Source organism: Cupressus sempervirens, chromosome 10, assembly GCF_028749045.1.
Source record: "Cupressus sempervirens isolate cs-2001-9-10 chromosome 10, ASM2874904v1, whole genome shotgun sequence".
In the NCBI taxonomy this organism is placed as follows: domain Eukaryota; kingdom Viridiplantae; phylum Streptophyta; class Pinopsida; order Cupressales; family Cupressaceae; genus Cupressus; species Cupressus sempervirens.
In genome coordinates this window covers 690,728,494-690,749,972 of record NC_143127.1, presented here as the reverse complement: position 1 = coordinate 690,749,972, position 21,479 = coordinate 690,728,494, and the positions used below count along the sequence as shown (strand labels likewise).

At 32.4% G+C, this 21,479-nt stretch overlaps 1 protein-coding gene across 1 annotated transcript; it reads left to right on the top strand.

Annotated features, from left to right (window-relative positions):
• The first annotated feature begins 463 nt into the window (after positions 1-463).
• Positions 464-3,122, top strand: LOC149535721 (transcription factor MYB15-like). Its single transcript, XM_089803502.1, has 3 exons — positions 464-703; positions 1,942-2,071; positions 2,322-3,122. Exons 1-3 carry the CDS (start codon positions 571-573, stop codon positions 2,968-2,970), a joined length of 912 nt encoding a protein of 303 aa, XP_089659628.1. The 5' UTR covers positions 464-570; the 3' UTR covers positions 2,971-3,122.
• Positions 3,123-21,479: the final 18,357 nt, after the last annotated feature.

Genomic DNA, 21,479 nt, shown 5'->3' with positions numbered 1-21,479 from the left:
AATAAAATACTTCTTCCCACATAAATGGATAAGATATTGGTCGGCAAGCTTCACGTTTAGGCCTAGGCAGGTGGCAATGCCTACTTTAATTGATTTGAAGGGTACAATATCCTTACAAGGGAGTGGAATTTAGATTCCATACGGAAGTGATGCAAATTTGATATTAAGAGCATGTGAATGTTAGTCAAAAGTTGCACCGTGTATTTTTGGGCCCATGTCGTTATTCAGACATTTTTGTTGACGAGTCTTTCAGATGGGGACGTTTGTACGTATGAGTGGTTTGCAGCTTAGATTCAATGGTTTTCCCCTTTTTAATATAGCAAGTTGACGGTTTTTTATAGGACCCCAGTTGCGGCGTATATGATTTTATGACGAAGTCGGCGTAAAGCTTTGACTAGAGTAGAAATAAAGATCAATTATTAAATTCTGGTGTCTCATTTTTTCTTGCACATGCTTAATTGGGCCACTGGTAGATGAATGTTGTCGTATAAAAATATGAAGTAAGGAGGACTTACAATCTCAACTTCGTTTAGAGGTATTCAAGTTTCAGTGTTTTTGTGGAGAGATAGAATGGGGCGAGCTCCATGTTGTGATAAAATGGGAGTAAAGAAGGGTCCTTGGACAGCTGAAGAGGATCGGATTCTTGCTGATTTTATTCACAGGAATGGCCATGGCAACTGGCGTGCTCTTCCCAAACAAGCAGGTTTGTTCAAGATTTATTGTTTCAAGTGGATTATAAATGGATATTATTTGGTCTGATTCTTCTTCTTCTTCTTTTTTGTTTTGGCTTTCATTATAATGTGGGTCTTTTATCTTTTATGTTTCCGATCAAACTTTGTGATTTTTTTTATTAAGATGAAATTGTTAGAGAAAAGAGAAATGATGGATGATGAAGTTTGATTCTGAGATTTGATGATCAAATGTTTCATCTAATCGAATTTAAGAATCTGAAATGAATTGTTATTATATTCTACCAATTTTAATGTCAAGAGATTTCTACAATCTATGAAATATCTAACGTTGCTGCTTTTAATTTTTACTGTATTGGTTTTTTTAAGCATTGATGCTTCAGATTGTAATATGTGATCCACTTTTAATCTCCTGATAATCTTTATCATCTTGATGATTGGACCATGAAACACGATTTGCATTTAAATTTAGAAACAAAATTTTGAGCTCATCTCCTTATAATCTTTACCATCTTGATGATTGGATCATGAAATGTGATTTGCATTCAAATTTAAAAGCAAAATTCTGAGCTCAATGTTTTTGTGTAGTCTATGAATCATTTTTAATTTCTTTACATTCTCTAAAATTCTCATTATACCTTAATAATTTTACGCAATCAAATTCAAAAACAACAATAGCAAATATTTCTCACCTTTAATTACTTTAGACTTTTTAATTTTTTGATCTGTGTAAAAAAATTTATCCATTAATATTTTCCATTGATCTATACTTTTTTGGACACGGCTATCCTCCATCCAAATTGTACAGTCAACCAATTTTCAAAAATCGAAAACATCATGGATTTTTCTGAAAATTTAGCGTTTGATCTTATGATATGCATAGTTTGTAGTCTAAAACAACAGAATAATTGAAAAAAATCACACTACGTTTTGGTTGGGTGAATCTGGAAAAAAAAAGTTTGACTTTGTTTTGTCTTTAGTACATTTTGCATGAAGATTAGCCTATCCTTGCTTTTTCTAACATCATGAAACATTCAAATATAAAAATAATTTGTTTAACATCAATATTTTTTATTACATTTTATATTCAAACATTCTGATTTTGTTATACAATATCAGAATGAAATATTAAATATTGATATTGAATTTAAAAACAGAAAAAGAAAACAATAAATCTTCGAATTTCAATTATTTCAGATTACTTTGCTTTCTTTTTGTGTTCAACCTGATCATTGGCTATCTTGGTTAGCAGGGCTTTTGAGGTGCGGAAAAAGCTGTCGTCTTCGGTGGATTAATTATCTCAGACCAGACATTAAACGTGGGAATTTTAGTTATGAAGAGGAGGAAGCCATTATTAAGCTTCACCAGCTTCTGGGCAACAGGTTGGTCAGTTTTTTCACTGTTTGTTTATTGATTTGTTTGTTCTATCATGTTCTAGTTGATTTGCATTGTTTTGTGATCTTAATCTTTTTAAGTTTTAGTTTTTTATGCAAGTTTTTAGTTATATCTAATTTTTTTTTAAGAGAACCACAGGATAAAGAATCAGTTATTGTAATTTGTTATCATTCGATTATTTAATCGACAGGCTTTTGTAATCTCTGACTGATCTTATTGAATTTTGTTATGATCCAGGTGGTCTGCCATTGCCTCACGTTTGCCAGGAAGAACAGATAATGAGATAAAGAATGTGTGGAATACCCATTTGAAGAAAAGGCTTCCCCAAGCAAGAAATATGGTGGACAACAATCAGATCTCACATAATGAAACAGATGTCTCACTTGAAACAAGTCCATCTGTGGAGAAGGAATATGTGCTTGTTCATAATCAACAAGAACTTTCAGTTGATTATCCCACCGCCAACATTTCCTCTGAAATATTTTCATCTTCACGTAATGAGACTCTCAATTCAGAGTTAACGTTGGATTGTATTCAGCTTGACTGTCAAGTGAAATCTATTGATATAGGACTTGGGTATCAACAATACCCAATTAATACAGTAGACCATTCTGAGTGTAATGACTTACTAGTAGATGAGACATTTATCATGGGAAACAATAGTTGTGGAGATGATGAAAATAATTCTCTAAAGAAAATTTTGGAAGATCTCTATTTCATAACTGCCTGTAAAGAAAATGATGTGCTGAATAATATGTACCATGGTGAAAGCTCAAATACCCATCAGCTATGGAATGAGGAATTTCAGGCTAACGATGATGATTGTGATAGCATGGTTTACTGGTTAAGCATTTTGGGGCAGCCCGGATCATCACCATTGTTGTAAAATGTTTACCCACTTCCTCAATCCTTAATAGAGCGCTTTGTAAATATACAAAATGGATAACAAAGTTGAAGAAATCATTTTGAGATTATTTCCACTTTGTAATTATCCAATGCGGATAGCATTATATAAGCAATCAATTTTGCATTGTTGAATGGGCTATATTATGAGGAGTACATGCTGTTTCTAGTACATGTTGTTTTTTAGATTTCCTTGTAACAGTCTTGCATTTCACTATTTGTAGGATTGAAAAATGAAACAAAACTATCTAATATTCTTAGTCGTAAAAGTCGGACATTCATAAATGGTTAGATTCATGTGGGTTCTTGGAGACCATTGAAGAATACGTTGTACAGCAGTGAATAGTGAGTGCAATGTAAAAAGGGGTTAGGGTGATATGTGACATACGGCCAGCTTCTTTAGAAAAGAGAGTAGGACATGATAGCAGAAGGCTTAAGGTCAAACATTCATGAGACTCTAAAAAGATGACAATGAAAGGAAGACAATGAAAGGAATTACTTAGTATTAGGTGGTGTTGAACTCAAACCACATTCCAACAAATAAGAGACTTTTATGGAATATGTTGTCTAATCTCCTTAATATTAAAGAAGCAATTTCAATAACATGGGAAGATTATCATCCTAACATTAACGTTAGAAAAATATGGTTTAATTTGGGATGTTGACTACCATATAGAAGGAATAGACACGTAGATATGATAAACTAAGTAATATTTGAATAATTTTAAAATAATTAAAATAATTAAATTTGAAATTAAAACAAAGATTAAATGACTTAATTTTAGATGTATATTTAAACATTTAAAAAGCTTTCAATTGAATTTATTATTATAGAGATATGATATTATTAATAAAATTAGAAGTTGCGAGACTTGAAATAAGACTCTAATGATAGTTTGAGTATAAAACTTTAATTACATAGTTAAATATTACTTAAAGTTTAACGTATTGAAGTAGAATGATGAAAGTTAAGTTACATAATTCTTAAGTTTGCATAAGGTTGTGGTTACATGTGTTGTCTTGATCTGAGCCCTATACCTGGATGAACTAGAGCTTTGATATTTGTAAAAGCTATTGGTATGTCTATATATGTAATTATAAAAATTGGTGGTATTATCTACTAGTGGGAACTTGTTATGGAACATGGAAAATTCTAGAGACTTTCTTTCGTAACCAAAATTTATTGTATTGATTCAACAATGTTGCTATAAGTTCTAGTATACCCAAAAACTAATATACAATCTATGTATAAACATATATCAACTAGAAAGTATGCAAGAAGATGTCATATGTATACATTATTCTAATATATCTTGAAAATATTATATTATAGTTAATATTAAAATATTATATTTTATAATTATTTTTAAATTATTATTAAGATATGATTATATAATTATTTTTTATCAAATTTTTGTTACAAATTTATTATATTTTTATACATCCATTAAAACTTTGCTAAAGTAAAATAAAATTAAAATAACTCATTAAATTATTATTATTAGTATCATGGGGTTACAAAATCAAAATCACATAGTTAAATCCTAATAGCAATATCACAATTTGACTTGCTGTGGAGATTATCTCTTACTCAACAATTTGAATTACTATGGAAATTATCTCCTACTTATCAATTGATGAGCTTAAGGGGCCTTTTAATGAATGGTTCATAAGGCACAACACTTGGTGAAGGTTTTGCAACTGGGGTTGCAAGCTTTGGGTTTAACATGGAGGAAATTTAATAGTTAAGTGCGCACAGCCTTAGAGTGGTACTGGGATGGGTGACCTCCCGGGAAGTCTTGGTGCTTCACCCCTATGAGCATCACCTAGATGCGATGAGTGCTAAGTGTTCCATTTATTCTCAGGAGAGATGGATTCATGTTGAATCACTATGCATGAAACATGGGTCAATGAGTTTGACTCAAAATGACACAGTTAAATCTTGATAGCAATATCACAATTTGACTTGTGGAAATTATCTCCTACTTATTATTATTATTATATTAGCTCATTTTGTTAGATGACTAAGAGGGGGGTGAATCAACTATGGCCTATTTTCATATAGTCTCTTCAAACATTTTAGTACCAACTAAACATCATAAACTTCAACAATAATCACTTGGTGTGACCATTGATCAACTTATTTCAAATAATATATTCCAAATTGTTAACTCATTGTTCCTTGCATTATTGAGTTTCAATAAACCTATTTAATTATTACTGATTTTAAACTTAGTTGTCACCGAGTTATAGTAAACTATAAACCCATATAAAACAACTTGCAACACAAATAACATTCACACAATTGACACCATGATTTTAACATGGAAAACCATGTGAAGGGAAAAAACACCTAGGACTAACAACCCAAAAATTTCACTCTTCTAAAGTGAGTTCTTATAGGAGTAAACCTTATTAAAGGTTACATACACATTGTTAATGTGATCTTTTTAGAGGATTTCAACAAAAGATAATCTAGACCATACCACTCCCTGTGCCTTACTAAAAAGAGTGGTCTAATTTAAAGGACTTGCAAACACCACTAATCGATGTTACTATATAGAATTTCATAGATTTGTTAGGTTCACTTGGTACTCCTGAGATTTTCTTCTACAATGATTAAATAGTAATAGTATATATAATTTGTTAGGAATAGAAACTACCTTTTCTTGTTCAAATCTCCATTCTTTGCTTATTGTCTCTAACTGATCTCTCTCTCGGATCTTCTTTCAATTTGTATTTTGACTTAGATGATGAACTACTTCTCTTTCTCCTTCCATTTCTTGGTTCACATAGCTCAACTCTTTACTTTCACCTTCTTTAATAGCTCACACTTTGATCTCCTTTCTTGCATATGATAAAAAACTCAAGCATAATCAACTTCTAACTAGTTGTTAAAATTATGTGTGTTGCACATGATAATATTGTTTATATTGTATTTACTTTATTTTATTATGTAATGTTGCACCTAGGAGCACCTAGATGGATATGCAACATGTAGATATTCCCATGAGATGTTCTTGATGAATTTTATTGTAACATTGAGATAATATTTGATGAAATTATTTAATATTAGGGAAAATAATTAAATTTCCAATATTTAAATGCGAGTTCAATGGGTTAGGTAGTACATGTTTTTAGCACATGTTTAAATGTAATACTACTTGGTGGTTTTGTTGGAGCATCCAACTATATAAGTTAACAAAAGGGTAGTTATTGCATGAGGAGGGAAAAAAGAGAAAAAAGGAAAGTCAAGCAAGACAAGGCTTTACATGTTAACTAAGGGAGAATTTGTGAAGCTTGAAAGATGAGCATGGGTTGAGTGGATTCATACTTGTTCACATGGATTTTTTGGTTGTGGCTATGGCTTTGAAGACTTCCATGGTTCTATTGTAATAGTTTTTTGTTGAATAATACATTGTGATAGATGCTTTTAAAGGTTAGGTTTTTTACCAAGAAATATCTTGTGTCACACTTTTTTGTGAGTATGGTTGTCTATTCTCTTGTATTTGAATTCTACATGAATTTAATTACATATTTATTTTAGATCTATTATGGGTTATGTGCAAATAGTAATATTTTGGCTACTATTTTCCTTATACAAGCAACCTAAAATTGTCTTGTTCTCCTCCTAAAATATTTATCTTCAAACTTTCAGATCCTTCCATCTTTTCCTGCTTAATCACATTCATCGATCTTAGGTTCATGCAAAATTTCTAGATTCAAAAACTTCATACAATGAATCTAGATACTTGAAAAATATATCTTGTTTAGAACTTTGTGCACCTTCTTATCCTCATTCAATCTCTATCATCAAGTCCTTTAATTTTCCTAAATGTTGATCAGGTGTAAAAAGCTCTTCAGACTCATGTCTTGGACTATCTTGAACTTTCCAAATTTCCATCAAAAGTCAGCCTCATATTCCAATTTTCAAAAAATTTTAATCCAATTATCACTGAGTAAACATGACATTTACTCGAGTAACATAACACACAGTTAATACTAACTTTCTCAGCAAACAATGTGTTTCTCTTTTATTTTTTCAATCACTTGGGCAATATTGTAGTCAATAAACTTATATATTTCTGGATTCGATTGTGTAAAGATTTTTTGACTACAATATTGTAGTCACTCGATGACTGTAGTTTCCCTTCACTAACCTTGTCACTTAGTTAAGCTTGTGTTCTTAAATACATTACAATAATACATACTGTAAAATAATAAAATGAATACTACATTATCATTGTCCAACTCATTCAAGTAGCCATTTAATACTTTTCATATTCATACTTTCTTCAAATCCTCTTCATCAATCTAATGATATCTAGTACTCTACTGAGTTAGCATAATGTCTAGCCAACTAAGACTTTGAAATCAATGGCAATATAAAAACTATATGACTCTCTTACATACATTCATATCTCTATTAGCTAACAATATCCCACTATCAATTACATTATGAGTTGGGGCTAACAATCTCCCCCTATGGAATTTATGGAAACACATAGCACAAGATCTTACATTACAAAACATGACATTAGATAACATCAAATGCGTGCATTGATAATAATACAACTTCTTAGCTCTTTTCCTTCTATTGTAGAAACTTTGTAACTAAATGGTTATCTTCAACAACGATAGTTTCTTCAAGATCTTCATCATTTCTCCCCCTTTGATTGTGATTAGGCTCATTCTACAATACCTCTCAGTCTTCAATATGTACAATCCCACTTTGGGTAATCTCTCTTTAGTTGCTTTTCAACATATTCTCCTCCATATCATCTTATGCATGTCATTTCATCTAGATCAATTAATCAATATATTCTCCCTCTTTCTCTTTGTTACTCACCCCCTTTGATATCAATGTCAAAGGCCATATTAAATTTCATCATGAAACTTATTAAACCTTGTAGTTATCCTCATGCCTTCATGTACTTATTTCATCTGTTTCATCACATTCAACTTCATAACTTTAGAAATACTCCTAAAGTGTGAACACTTTTGCATCAACTCAATAAAAATATTACAATTCATCCATGAATGGATGTAGCATGACTTTTTATCTAGTGAATTTTAGATAGAGAAGGACCCCCACTTTACTTCTTGATTACTCAAAAATATCCTTAGTTAGTTGCTTACTAAAAATATCAAAAAGAAAATTCCTTAGAGTTTACATATTCAAGCATCACTTATTTATCTTGAAATTTCTCTCTCAAATAATGAAATTTGATTGATATGTTCTTTATTTTTGCATGCATCACTGAATCTTTTAAAATACTTATAGCACTTGCATTATCACAATAAATAGTAACAAGATTAGTTACCTCTTCTTGCATTCCTTCCAAGAATTTCTTAATCTATACAATATTTGAATAAATTGATTACATCAAAAAAATATTTAGCTTCAATGGTAGATTGTAAAATACAAATCTATTTCTTTCTTATCCATATAATCAACCTTTCTCCAAAAAAGAAAGCTCCACCACTTGTGTTTTTTCTATCATCGACATTTCCATCGCAATCAACATTTGTGTCAACTTTAAGATTGAATTCATCCTCTCATTTATCCATAGGCCATAATCTTAAATTCCCTTAAGATATCCAAATATCCTTTTCAAAACAATCATATGAGTCTCCTTTGGATTAGATGAGAAAATTGCACCAATTCCAAGAGGTAGTGCAATGTCTAGTCTACTATGTATAGCATACTATAACTTTCCAATCATATATATATATATATATATATATATATATATATATATAGTGTTTGATCAACCTCACTAGTAGTGTCTTCCTTTGATAGTCTCATTCTAGTCACCATAAGTGTACTGACTAGTTTGGACTCTTCCATCCCAAATGTCTTCAAGATTTCTTTCACATACTTAGACTAAGTAACATATATACCTTCCATTGTTTGATGGACTTGTAGTCCAATGAACTTTTTATCTCACCAGACATAGACATCTCATATTCAATACTCATTTGTTTATAAAGTGTCTTACTCAACATGTCATTTCATCTAAATATTATGTCATCAATAAATATTTTAGGAATCAGTACCATATCTTTAGCATCATTTTTCAAATATAGATTATTGTTTTCACTTGTTCTAGCAAATCCATTCTTAATTAGATAAGAGTGTAATCTTTCATACCATTCTATAGAGGCTTGTTTCAATCCATACAATGTTTTCTTCAACTTGTAGATTGTGTTCTTCATTTTAGGCTCAATAAATCCTTTAGGTTGTTCAATATATACTTCATCTTCAAGTATTTCATTTAGAAAAGAAGATTTGACCTCCATTTGGTATAGTTTGAAATTCTTGTATGTAGCATAGGCTAGTAGTGTTCTTACTCCTTCCAATCTTGCCACAGGTTCAATAGTTTCACCATAACCTTTTTTTTTTGTGCATAACCGTTGCAAACCAATCTTGTCTTGTAACATCAAGTTTACCATTCCTAGCATCCTTGCAAATGTAACACCTTCTTCCAAAAGAATTGAAATAAATTACAATCAATGTGTGACCATATAAAAGTTCATAGGGTGTCTTGTTTGTCCATTTCTTCAATTGAACTTGATTGAGAGTGTAAAGAATGGTACTAATACCTTATCTCTAGAATATCTAAGATGCTAAAATCTGATTGAAAAGATCATTATTGAGAGAGATTATTGAAAGAGGGAGATTATTGAAGAGGACTATGTGTTTCAATCATTGTTTTGTCACTGATGTGAAACCCGCTATTTGTTGGTAATATGACTACTTATAAGATTCAAGTGCCACTTAGTTGATTGATGAAGAGGATTTGATCAATAAGAGGTGACAATAGCACCTAGAGGAAAGGTTGAGTTATGATTATGTAATGAAGTACAAGGATTAGTTAATATAGTGATGACATGATGTATTGATAATAGATTTAAGGTTACAAAATTTTAGCTACACTTAGAAAGTTTAGAAGAAAAAGCTACACAAAGTTTTTCTACCAAGGTTAAGCATGTGGATAGTAGGTGCCAAGCTAAGCAGAAAGTCAATTGGAGGTAAGTAAAAGCAATTCTAGTGGATGTTGAGCAAGGCATTTGATGCCGAGTAAAGTTTAGTTGATGCTGAGCATCAGTAAACTTTAGTTGATGCTGAGTGATTTTATAGTTGATGCCAAGTGATTTTATAGTTGATGCTGAGCAATGGAGTATGTGCCAAGCATCAAAAAGTTGATAATGTCAAGCTGCTGCATTATGTTAAAAATCAAATATTTTCCAAATCTAAGCCAACAAGTTTATTTTCTTGAAACTTATGAACTAGGAGGAAGATAAAGTTGATGAGATGGTGGCACAACATTTGATATAAACCATTTTGAGGCAAATTTAAATGGATTCTAGGACAAATTTCTAGAAGAGATACAAGATATGGGGTAGATACATTGTATCCTACCTAATCCATCTGAACCCTAAATTGGACGATAGAAAATGAGTGGTAAAATATCCCAATTTCCTATTTATAAGAATGCCTAGTCATGAAGAAAAAGTTACCATATGAAAGAACCTAAGGAAGAGAAGGAGTTAAGGGTTTTACTTCATCAAGGGTTTTTTATAGGACCCTAGTTGCGGTGTATATGATTTATGATGAAGTCGGTGTAAAAGCTTTGACTAGAGTAGAAATTAAGATCAATTATTAAATTTTGGTGTCTCATTTTTTCTTACACATGCTTAATTGGGCCATTGGTAGATGAATTTTGTGGTATAAAAATAGGAAGTAAGGAGGACTTACAATCTCTATGGTGGGAGCACTTGCAAACTTATAGACAAAGGAGAGGAAAGGAGAAAATCAGAACTTGGCCAAAGATTGTGAACAAGGTAAAGAACAAATTCTTTCCTACTGATTACCAAGTTAGCTTGTTGAGAAAGATGCAAAATTTGAAGCAAAAGGACATGACTTTAAAAGAATATATCGAGGAATTCTATAGATTAGACAACAGATCTGGACATGTGGATGATGATGTTGAGAAAATTGCAAGATGCATTAATGGATTGAGATATGGAATACAAGATGAAATAAGTTTTCTGAAGCTGGAAAGTGTAGAAGAAGGATATCAATATGCCTTGAAAGCTGAGGAGATCTTGAAAAAGAAGCATGAACAAAGATAGAGAGGTAGAGGTGGTAGATTCCAGAGAGGCAAGGGTAGATCTTATGGAGAAAGTGGCAGATCTGACAATTCTGTGTAGGATAAAGCAAATATAAATGGAAGAATGATGACAAAGGCAAGACTGAATGGAAAAGTGCTAATTCTTATCAAGGAGGCACTAATTCTTACCAAGGAAGAGGTAATTCTTATTCTAAGGGTGGATTTCATGGTAATGGTTTTAGATGTGGCAAAGAAGGGCATAGATACTTTGAATGCAGATCTTCTGAAGGTGGGCAGAATAATAGAAATGCTATGATTCAAGAAGACATTGAGAGTTCACCAAGTGGACCTGAGGCTGGAGAAAATTTGATGGTGAGAAGAACCTTATGTAATAAGGGAGGTGATGAAGAACTTGTTTTAAGGAGAAGTCTTTTCAAGACAAGATGTAAGATGGCTGGAAAATGGTGTAAAGTGATCATTGACAGTGGAAGTTCCACAAATTTGGCATCAAAAGAGTTGGTTACGAAGTTGCAATTGCAAAGGCTGAAACATCCCAAACCTTATCATGTTCCATGGATCAAAGATGAGCATAAGATATTGGTAAGTGAGCAATGCCTTGTGAAGTTCAAAATTGGACATTACTTTGATGAAGTTTTGTGTGGTATTATGCCCATGGATTGTTGTCATATTTTTTTGGGTAGACCTTGGCAATATGATAGATATGATGTACATGATGGAAGATTGAATCAATATACTCTTTGGGTAAATGGGAAGAAACAAACATTGTTGCCTTTGATCGAAAGTCCAGATGAGGTTAATTGTACTACTATAAAAATTTGCATGGTTAATAGAAAATAATTTGAAAAGGAAGTGAAGAAGAATCAAGTCTATTTTTCTATAATTCCAAGAAAATTGAGTTTTGTCAATGGAGACCAAGTGCAAGAAAATAGTGTTAACCGAGTGCTAGTCAGTGGTGACCGAGTGACAGATGGTAGTATTGACCAAGTGCCAGGAGAAATTGTAGAGTTGCTGAATGAATATAAAGGCATTATTACTAATGATATTCCTAATGGTTTACCTCCTTTAAGAAGTATAAGTCATTGTATGGATCTAATTCCTGGAGCTAGTTTGCCAAACAAAGCACCATATAGATTAACACCTGTAGAGAATGAAGAACTTAATAGACAAGTGCGTGAGTTGTTGCAGAAAGATTTGATTAGAGAAAGCTTGAGTCCATGTGCTGTACCTACTATATTAGCACCTAAAAAGAATGGAGAATGGAGAATGTGTACTGATTCCAGAGCCATTAACAAGATAACAATGAAATATAGGTTTCCTATTCCGAGGATGGATGACATAATGGATTGTTTTAGTGGAGCAAAGTATTTTACCAAGATTGATTTGAAGAGTGGCTATCATCAGATCAGAATCAGAGAAGGTGATGAATGGAAGACTGCTTTCAAGACAAAAGATGGTTTGTATGAATGGTTGGTTATGCCTTTTGGTTTGACTAATGCACCTAGTACTTTCATGAGATTGATGAATGAAGTTCTAAAAAGATTCTTGAGTAAATTTTTGATTTTTGATTTGGATGATATTCAGATTTTCAGTAAGACTAAGGAAGAACATCTTGAGCATATTAGACAAGTATTGCAGAGGTTGAAAGAGGAAAAGTTGTTGATTAATCTGAAAAAGTGTTCTTTTGTGCAAGAAGAGATTGTGTATCTAGGATTTGTGATTTCAGTTGATGGATTGAGGATGGATCCTGAGAAGGTTAAAGAAATTTTGGAATGGCCTACACCTAAGAATGTGAGTGAGGTAAGATCATTTCATGGTTTGGCTAGTTTTTACAAAAAGTTTATAAAGAATTTCAGTGCTGTTTGTAATTCTATGACTGAAATAATGAGGGGAGATAAAAAGGAATTCAAGTGGACACATGGAGCTGATAAGAGTTTTGAGACTTTGAAACAAAAGGTTGCTGAATTACATGTATTGGCTTTACCTAATTTTAACAAAGTATTTCAAGTTGAATGTGATGCATGTGGTAATGTAATAGGAGCTGTATTAAGTCAAGAAGGTAAGCCTGTTGCTTTCTTTAGTGAAAAGTTGAATGATGCTAAAAAGAAGTATTTTGTGTATGATCAAGAGTTTTATGCTATTGTTCAAGCATTGAAGAAGTGGAGACATTATTTGATGCCTAAGGAGTTTGTGTTGTATACTGATCATAAAGCTTTACAATACTTGGGAAGTCAACATAAATTGAATCAAAGACATATGAAGTGGGTTGAGTATTTGCAGAGTTTTACATTTGTGATCAAGCATAAGAGTGGAGTTACTAACAAAGTTGCTGATGCATTGAGTAGAAGACGTTCTTTGTTGATTGAAATGAAAGTTGAAGTTCTTGGTTTTGATGAAATGAAAGAATTATATGATGCTGATCCTAATTTTTCTAAGGCATGGAGAGAGTGCAGAGCACCAAATTTGACAGATCACATAAGTAAGTATGATGAGTATTTCATTTAAGAAGGTATGTTGTTCAAAGATATTCAGTTGTGTATTCCTAGAAGTCCTATGAGGTTGAATTTGATTAAGGAAAAGCATAGTGGTGGATTAGCTGGACATTTTGGAATTGATAAGACATTGAGTTTGCTGAAAGAGAAATATTACTGGCCACAAATGTATAAGGATGTTCAGAAATTTGTAAAGAATTGTAGAGTTTTTCAAGTTGCAAAGGGAGTGAATCAAAATTTTGGTTTGTATACACCTATTGCTGTTCCTTAGAAACCTTGGACTGACATTAGTATGGATTTTGTTCTTGGATTTCCTAAGACAGTGAAGGGGTATGATTCTATATTTTTTGTAGTGGAAAAATTTTCTAAGATGGCTCATTTTATACCATGTAAGAAGACATTAGATGCTGAGCATGTTGCTGAATTTTTCTTTAAAGAGATTGTGAGATTGCATGGATTACCAAGAAGCATTATTTCAGATAGAGACAATAAGTTTGTTGGTTATTTTTGGAAGACTTTGTGGAAGAAGATGGGTATTGAATTGAAGTTTAGTTCTACATTCCATCCACAAATAGATGGACAGAAAAAGGTTGTGAATAGAAGCTTGAGATATTTGCTAAGATGTTTAGTTGGGAATAAGCCAAGTAATTGGGAGATGGTATTGGCACAAGATAAATTTGCATATAACAATTCTGTGAATAGGAGTATAGGGAATACACCTTTTGAGATTGTTACCGAAATGCATCCTAGAGGTATATCAGATTTGATAGATGTTGTTGGTGAAGAAAATAAAAGTGTTGCAGGAGAAGAATTTGCTAATTTTATAGAGTCTTTGCATAAGGAAGTGAAGTTGACGTTGGAACAAAGCAACCAGAAGTATAAGGAGAATGTTGATCAGTCTATAAGACACTATGATTTTCAAGTTGGTGATGAGGTGATGGTTCATCTAAAGAAAGGAAGATTCCTAGTTGGAACATATAGCAAGCCGAAGATGAAGGAATTTGGACCTTGTAAGATCCTGAAGAAGTTTGATAGTGGTAATGCTTATGAAGTTGAGTTACTTGATGACATGGATATATCTCCTTTTTTTAATATTGCAGATTTGTATAAGTATCATGAGTCAGATGATGAAGCTATTGTACCTAATGATTATCCTAAGAAATAGATTGAGGAAGTTGAACAGATATTGGATCAGAGAGTTGGCAAGAGTACAAGAGGAAAATATTACTATGAATATTTGGTGAAGTGGAAGAATAGACCTATTGAAGATGCTTCATGGATTTCTCAATTTGAGTTGGATTCAGCTCACGTTGGGACATCTCAATGATTTAGGAGATTCATTTCTTTTAACCCTAGTTGTCTGAAGCAAGAGCATCCTGGGTTTCCTTGTAATCATGAACTTTTTGTTCATTCTGCTAGTTGCTACTGAGTAACTAGTTTCCAGTTGATGCCGAGTAACTAGTTTCCAATTGATGTTGAGTAACCAGTTTCCAGTTTCTGTCGAGTAACCAATTTCCAATTGATGTCGAGTAACCAGTTTCTAGTTGATGTTGAGTAACTAGTTTTTAGTTTCTACCTAGTAACTAGTTTCTAGTTGCTGTCAAGTAACCAGTTTCTAGTTGATGCCGAGTGATGTTGAGTGCCACTTTTCAGTTGATGCCGAGTGCCAGTTTCCAGTGGATGCCGAGTGATGTCGAGTGCCAGTTTCCAGTGGATGCTGAGTGCCAGTTTCCAGTTGATGCTGAGTCAGCCAGTGGGTGTGAAGTTGTCTATGTCTAGTTCCTGTTTGGACCGACTTTGCTCACATATAGTTTTGGTATAGGTAGTTATATTTGCTGAGAGCTAACTTGTGGCTTCTCTAAGTTCTAGAATGTTCTGTAAGTCATTTTGGCAAGTATAAATTGAGTACTTAGGCTTATATTAAAGGTAGATTTTGGGGAGAGTTTAAAAAGAATAGGATATGAGTCTAGAAATGCGAATTTTAAGTTGGATCATGGATCTGGAAGTTATATTCTATATCTGGCCGTAATCCAGAAAGCATTATAGCTAGGCATGTATGCTGAATATTTGATGAATCAATAAAAGATATCTTTTTCTCTCTCCTTGGTGTTGTATTGTGTTGTGTTTTCCACTGTGTTAACTCTTGTAGGGTGGTTTGGATAGCTGGGTGAGCCTTTGGCCCTAGTTATTCCTCCTCTTGCTTGCATCACTAATGAATGGTTCATAAGTCACAACACTTATTAAAGGTTTTAATAATGGTGTTTCAAGCTTTGGGTTGAACCATGGAAGAAATTCCATAGTTAAGTGCGCTCAGGCTAGAGTAGTATTGGAATGGGTGAGCTCCTGGGAACTCCTAGTGCTTCATCCTTGTGAGCATCACCTAGATCCAATGAGTTCTAGGTGTTCCATTTATTTTCATGAGATGTTGATTCATGTTGAATCACTACTCATGAAACATGGGTCAATGAATTTGACTCAAAATCACACAGTTAAATCCTGATAGCAATATAAAAATTTGACTTGCTATTGAAATTATATCCTACTTATCAATTGATGAGATTAAGGGGCTTTATAATGAATGATTCATAAGGCACAAAACTTAATGAAGGTTTTTAAAATGGGGTTACAAGCTTTGGATTTAAGCATGGAGAAAACTCTGCAATTAAGCTCGCTCAGGCTGGAGTAGTACTAGGATGGGTGACCTCCTAGGAAGTCCTAGTGCTATGAACATCACCTAGATCCAATGAGTGCTAAGTGTTCCATTTATTCACATGAGAGATGGAATCATGTTGAATCACTACTCATGAAACATGGGTCAATGAGCACATGCTATTTCTAGTACATGTTGTTTTTTAGATTTCCTTGTAACAGTCTTGCATTTCACTATTTGTAGGATTGAAAAATGAAACAAAACTATCTAATATTCTTAGTCGTAAAAGTCGGACATTCATAAATGGTTAGATTCATGTGGGTTCTTGGAGGCCATTAAAGAATACGTTGTACAACAGGGAATAGTGAGTGCAATGTAAAAAGGGATTAGGGTGATATGTGACATACGACCAGCTTCTTTAGAAAAGAGAGTAGGACATGATGACATAGAAAGGAATTAATTAGTATTAGGTGGTGTTGGAACTTAAACCGCATTCCGACAAATACGAGACTTACGGAATATGTTGTCTATTCTCCTTAGTATTAAAGAAGCAATTTCAATAATATGGGAAGACTATCATCCTAACATTAATGTTAGAAAATTGTGCTTTAATTTGGGATGTTGACTACCATAGAGAAGGAATACATACTTACAAAGTATGAGATAGGCAGATATAATGATAAACTGAGTAATATTTGAATAATTTTAAAACATAATTAAAACATTTAAATTTGAAATTGAAACAAAGATTAAATGATTTAATTTCAGATGTATATTTCAACATTTAAAAAGGGGAGATTGAATTGATTATTATAGAGATATGATATTATTATTAAAATTGGGAGTTGTAAGACTTGAACTAAGACTAGAATGATAGTTTGAGTATAAAATTTTAATTACATAGTTAAATATTACTTAAAGTTCAATGTATTGAAGTAGAATGATGAAATCTAAGTTATACGATTCTTAAGTTTGCATAAGGTTGTGGTTACATGTGTTGTCTTGATGTGAGCCCTATACTTGGATGAATTAGAGTTTTGATATTTGTAAAAACTATTTGTATGTCTATATATGTAAATATGAAAATTGGTGGTATCATCTACTAGTGGGAACTTGTTATGAAACATGGAAAATTCCAAACACTTTCTTTTGTAACCAAAATTTGTTATATTGATTCAACAGTGTTGTTATAAGTTCTAATATACCCACAAACTAATATACAACCTATGTATAAATAAATATCAACTAGAAAGTATGCAAAAAGATGTTATATGTATACATTATTCTAATATATTTTAAAAATATTACATTATAGTTAATATCAAAATATTATATTTTATGATTATTGTTAATTTATTATTAAGATATGATTATATTATTATGTTTTATTAAATTCTTGTTACAATTGTTTTATATCTTTATACTTCCATTAAACCTTTGCTAAAGTAAAAAAAAATTAAAAATTACTCATATTAAATTATTATTATTATTATATTAGCTCATTTTGTTATATAATTGAGGGGGATCGGGGGTGAATTAGTTATGTTCAATTATCATACAATCTCTTCAAACATTTTAGTACCAACTAAACATCATAAACTTCAACAATAATTTGTTGATGTAAGAATTAATCAACTTTTGTCAAACAATATATTCCACATTACCGAGTTTCAGTAAACTTACTTAGTTGTTACCAACTTGCAATAAACTATAAACATATATAAAATAACTTGCAACACAAATAACATTCACACAATTGACACAATGATTTTAACATGGAAAACCATGTGAAGGGAAAAAACACCTAGGACTAGCAACCCAAAAATTTCACTCTTATAAAGTGAGCTCTTCTAGGACCCAACCTTGTTAAAGGTTACATACACATTGTTAAAGTGACCTTATTAGAGAATTTCAACAATAATATCTAGACCATATCACTCTCCATGCTTTACTAAAAAGAGTGGTTTGATTCAAAGGACTTACAAACACCACTAATCGATGTTACCATCTAGGCTTAAGAGTCAAATATTCATGAGACTCTAAAAGGATGAAAATGAAAGGGATCACTTAGTATTAGGTGATGTTGAACTTAAACCACATTCCAAAAAATAAGAGACTGGTGGGATATGTTGTCTATTCTCCTTAATATTAAAGAAGCCATTTCAATAATATGGGAAGACTATCTCTTCTTAACATTAATATTAGAAAAATATGGTTTAATTTGGGATGTTGACTACCAAAGAGAAGGAATGCATACTTACAAAGTATGAGACATACATATATAATAAACTAAGTAATATTTGAATAATTTTAAAACATAATCAATATATTTAAATTTAAAATTAAAACAAAGATTAAATGATTTAATTTTAATGTATATTTAAACATTTAAAAAGGGGAGACTGAATTGATTATTATAGAGATATGATATTATTAATAAAGTTCAGGGTTGTGAGACTTGAGGTAAGACTAGAATGATAGTTTGAGTATAAAATTTTAATTACATAGTTAACTATTACTTAAATTTCAACGTATTGAAGTAGAATGATGAAATCTAGGTTACATGATTCTTAAGTTTGCATAAGGTTGTGGTTACATGTGTTGTCTTGATGTGAGCCCTATACTCAGATGAATTAAAATTTTGATATTTTTAAAAAGTATTGGTATGTTTATATATGTAAATATAAGAATTGGCAGTATTATCTATTAGTGGGAAGTTGTTATGGAACATGGAAAATTCTAGAGACTTTCTTTCATAACCAAAATTTATTATATTGACTCAACAATGCTGTTATAAGTTCTAGTATACCCACAAACTAATATACAACCTATGTATGAATAGATATCAACTAGAAAATATGCAAAAAGATGCCATATGTATAATTATTCTAATATATTTTAACAATATTATATTATAGTTAATATTAAAATATTGTATTTTATAATTATTGTTAAATTAATATTAAGATATGATTATATTATTATGTTTTATCAAATTCTTGTTACAATTTTATTATATTTTTAGGCTTCCATTGAACCTTTGCTTAAGTAAAATAAAATTAAAATAACTCATATTAGATTATAATTATTAGTATCATGGGGTAGCAAGCTCAAAATCACACAGTTAAATCCTGATAGCAATATCACAATTTCACTTACTGTGGAAATTATCTCCAAATTATCAATTGATCAGCTTAAGGGGCTTTCTAATGAATGGTTCATAAGGCACAACACTTGGTGAAGGTTTTGCAAATGGGGTTGCAAGATTTGGGTTTAACCATGGAGGAAACTTCGTAGTTAAGCGCGCTCAGGCTAGAGCAGTGCTAGGGCTAGTGACTTCCTAGAAAGTCTAGGTGCTTCACTATAGCGAGCATCACCTAGATCTAATGAGTGCTAAGTGTTCCATTTATTCTCATGAGATATGGATTCATGTTGAATCATTACTCATGAAACATGGGTCAATGAGTTTGACTCAAAATCACATAGTTAAATCCTGATAGCAATATCACAATTTGACTTGCTATGAAAATTATCTCATACTTATCAAGTGATGAGCTTAAGGGGCTTTCTAGTGAGTGATTCATAAGGCACAAAACATGATGAAGGTTTTGAAAATGGGGTTACAAGCTTTGGATTTAACCATGGAGGAAACTTTGTAGTTAAGCATGCTCAAGCTAGAGTAGTATTGGGATGAGTGACCTCCAAGGAAGTCCTGGTGCTTCACCACTATGAGCATCACCTAGATCCAATGAGTGCTAAGTGTTCCATTTATTCTCATGAGAGATAGATTCATGTTGAATCACTACTCATGAAACATGGGTCAATGAGTTTGACTCAAAATCACACAGTTAAATACTGATAGCAATATCACAAATTGACTTGCTATGGAAATTATCTCCTACTTATCAATTGAAGAGCTTAAGGGGATTTTTAATGAATGATTAATAAGGCACAACACTTGGTGAAGGTTTTACAAATGGGGTTGCAACCTTTTGGTTTAACCATGGAGGAAACTCCATAATTAAGTGCGCTCAGGTTGGAGTAGTACTGGGATGGGTGACCTCTTGGGAAGTCTTGGTGCTTCACCACTATGAGCATCACCTAGATTTAATGAGTGCTAAGTGCTCCATTTATTCTCATGAGAGAAGGATTCATGTTGAATCACTAATCATGAAACATGGGTCAATGAGTTTGACTCAAAATCACACAGTTAAATACTGATAGCAATATCACAACTTGACTTGCCGTGGAAATGATCTCCTACTTATCAATTGATGAGCTTAAGGGGCTTTCTAATTAATGGTTCATAAGGCACAAAACTTGGTGAAGGTTTTGGAAATGGGGTTCCAAGATTTTGGTTTAACCATGGAGAAAACTCTGTAGTTAAGCACGCTTAGGTTGGGGTAGTACTGGGATGGATGATCTCCTAGGAAATCTTGGTGCTTCACCCCTGTGAGAATCACCTAGATCCAATGAGTGCTTTAGTGTTCCATTTATTCTCATGAGAGACGGATTCATGTTGAATCACTACTCATGAAACATGGGTCAATGAGTTTGACTCAAAATCACATAGTTAAATCCTAATAGCAATATCACAATTTGACTTGCTGTGGAAATTATCTCCTACTTATCAATTGATGAAATTAAGGGACTTTATAATGAATGGTTCATAAGGCACAACACTTATTGAAGGTTTTAAAAATGGGGTTGCAAGCTTTGGGTTTCAACATGGACCAAACTCCATAGTTAAGCGTGCTCAGGCTGGAGTAGTACTAGATTGGGTGACCTCCTGGGAACTCTCGGTGGTTCACCCCTATGAGCATCACCTAGATCCAATTAGTGCTAAGTGTTCCATTTATTTTCATGAGATATGGATTAATGTTGAATCACTACTCATAAAAAAAAGGTCAATGAGTTTGACTCAAAATCACACAGTTAAGTCCTGATAGCAATATCACAATTTGACTTGCTATGGAAATTATATCCTACTGATCAATTGATGAGCTTAAGGGGTTTTATAATGAATGATTCATAAGGTGCAACACTTGGTGAAGGTTTTTAAAAGGGGGTTACAAGCTTTGGGTTTAAGCATGGAGGAAACTCCACAATTAAGCTCGCTCAGGTTGGCGTAGTACTAGGATGGGTGACCTCTCGGAAAGTTCTAATGTTATGAACATCACCTAGATATAATGAGTGCTAAGTGTTCCATTTATTC

Excerpts from the sequence above, each read along its gene's own strand:
- LOC149535721 (XM_089803502.1), top strand. The coding sequence starts at position 571 with ATGGGGCGAGCTCCATGTTGTGATAAAATGGGAGTAAAGAAGGGTCCT. Across the intron at positions 704-1,941 it reads TGCTCTTCCCAAACAAGCAG|GGCTTTTGAGGTGCGGAAAA; the intron begins GTTTGTTCAAGA and ends CTTGGTTAGCAG. Across the intron at positions 2,072-2,321 it reads CACCAGCTTCTGGGCAACAG|GTGGTCTGCCATTGCCTCAC; the intron begins GTTGGTCAGTTT and ends GTTATGATCCAG.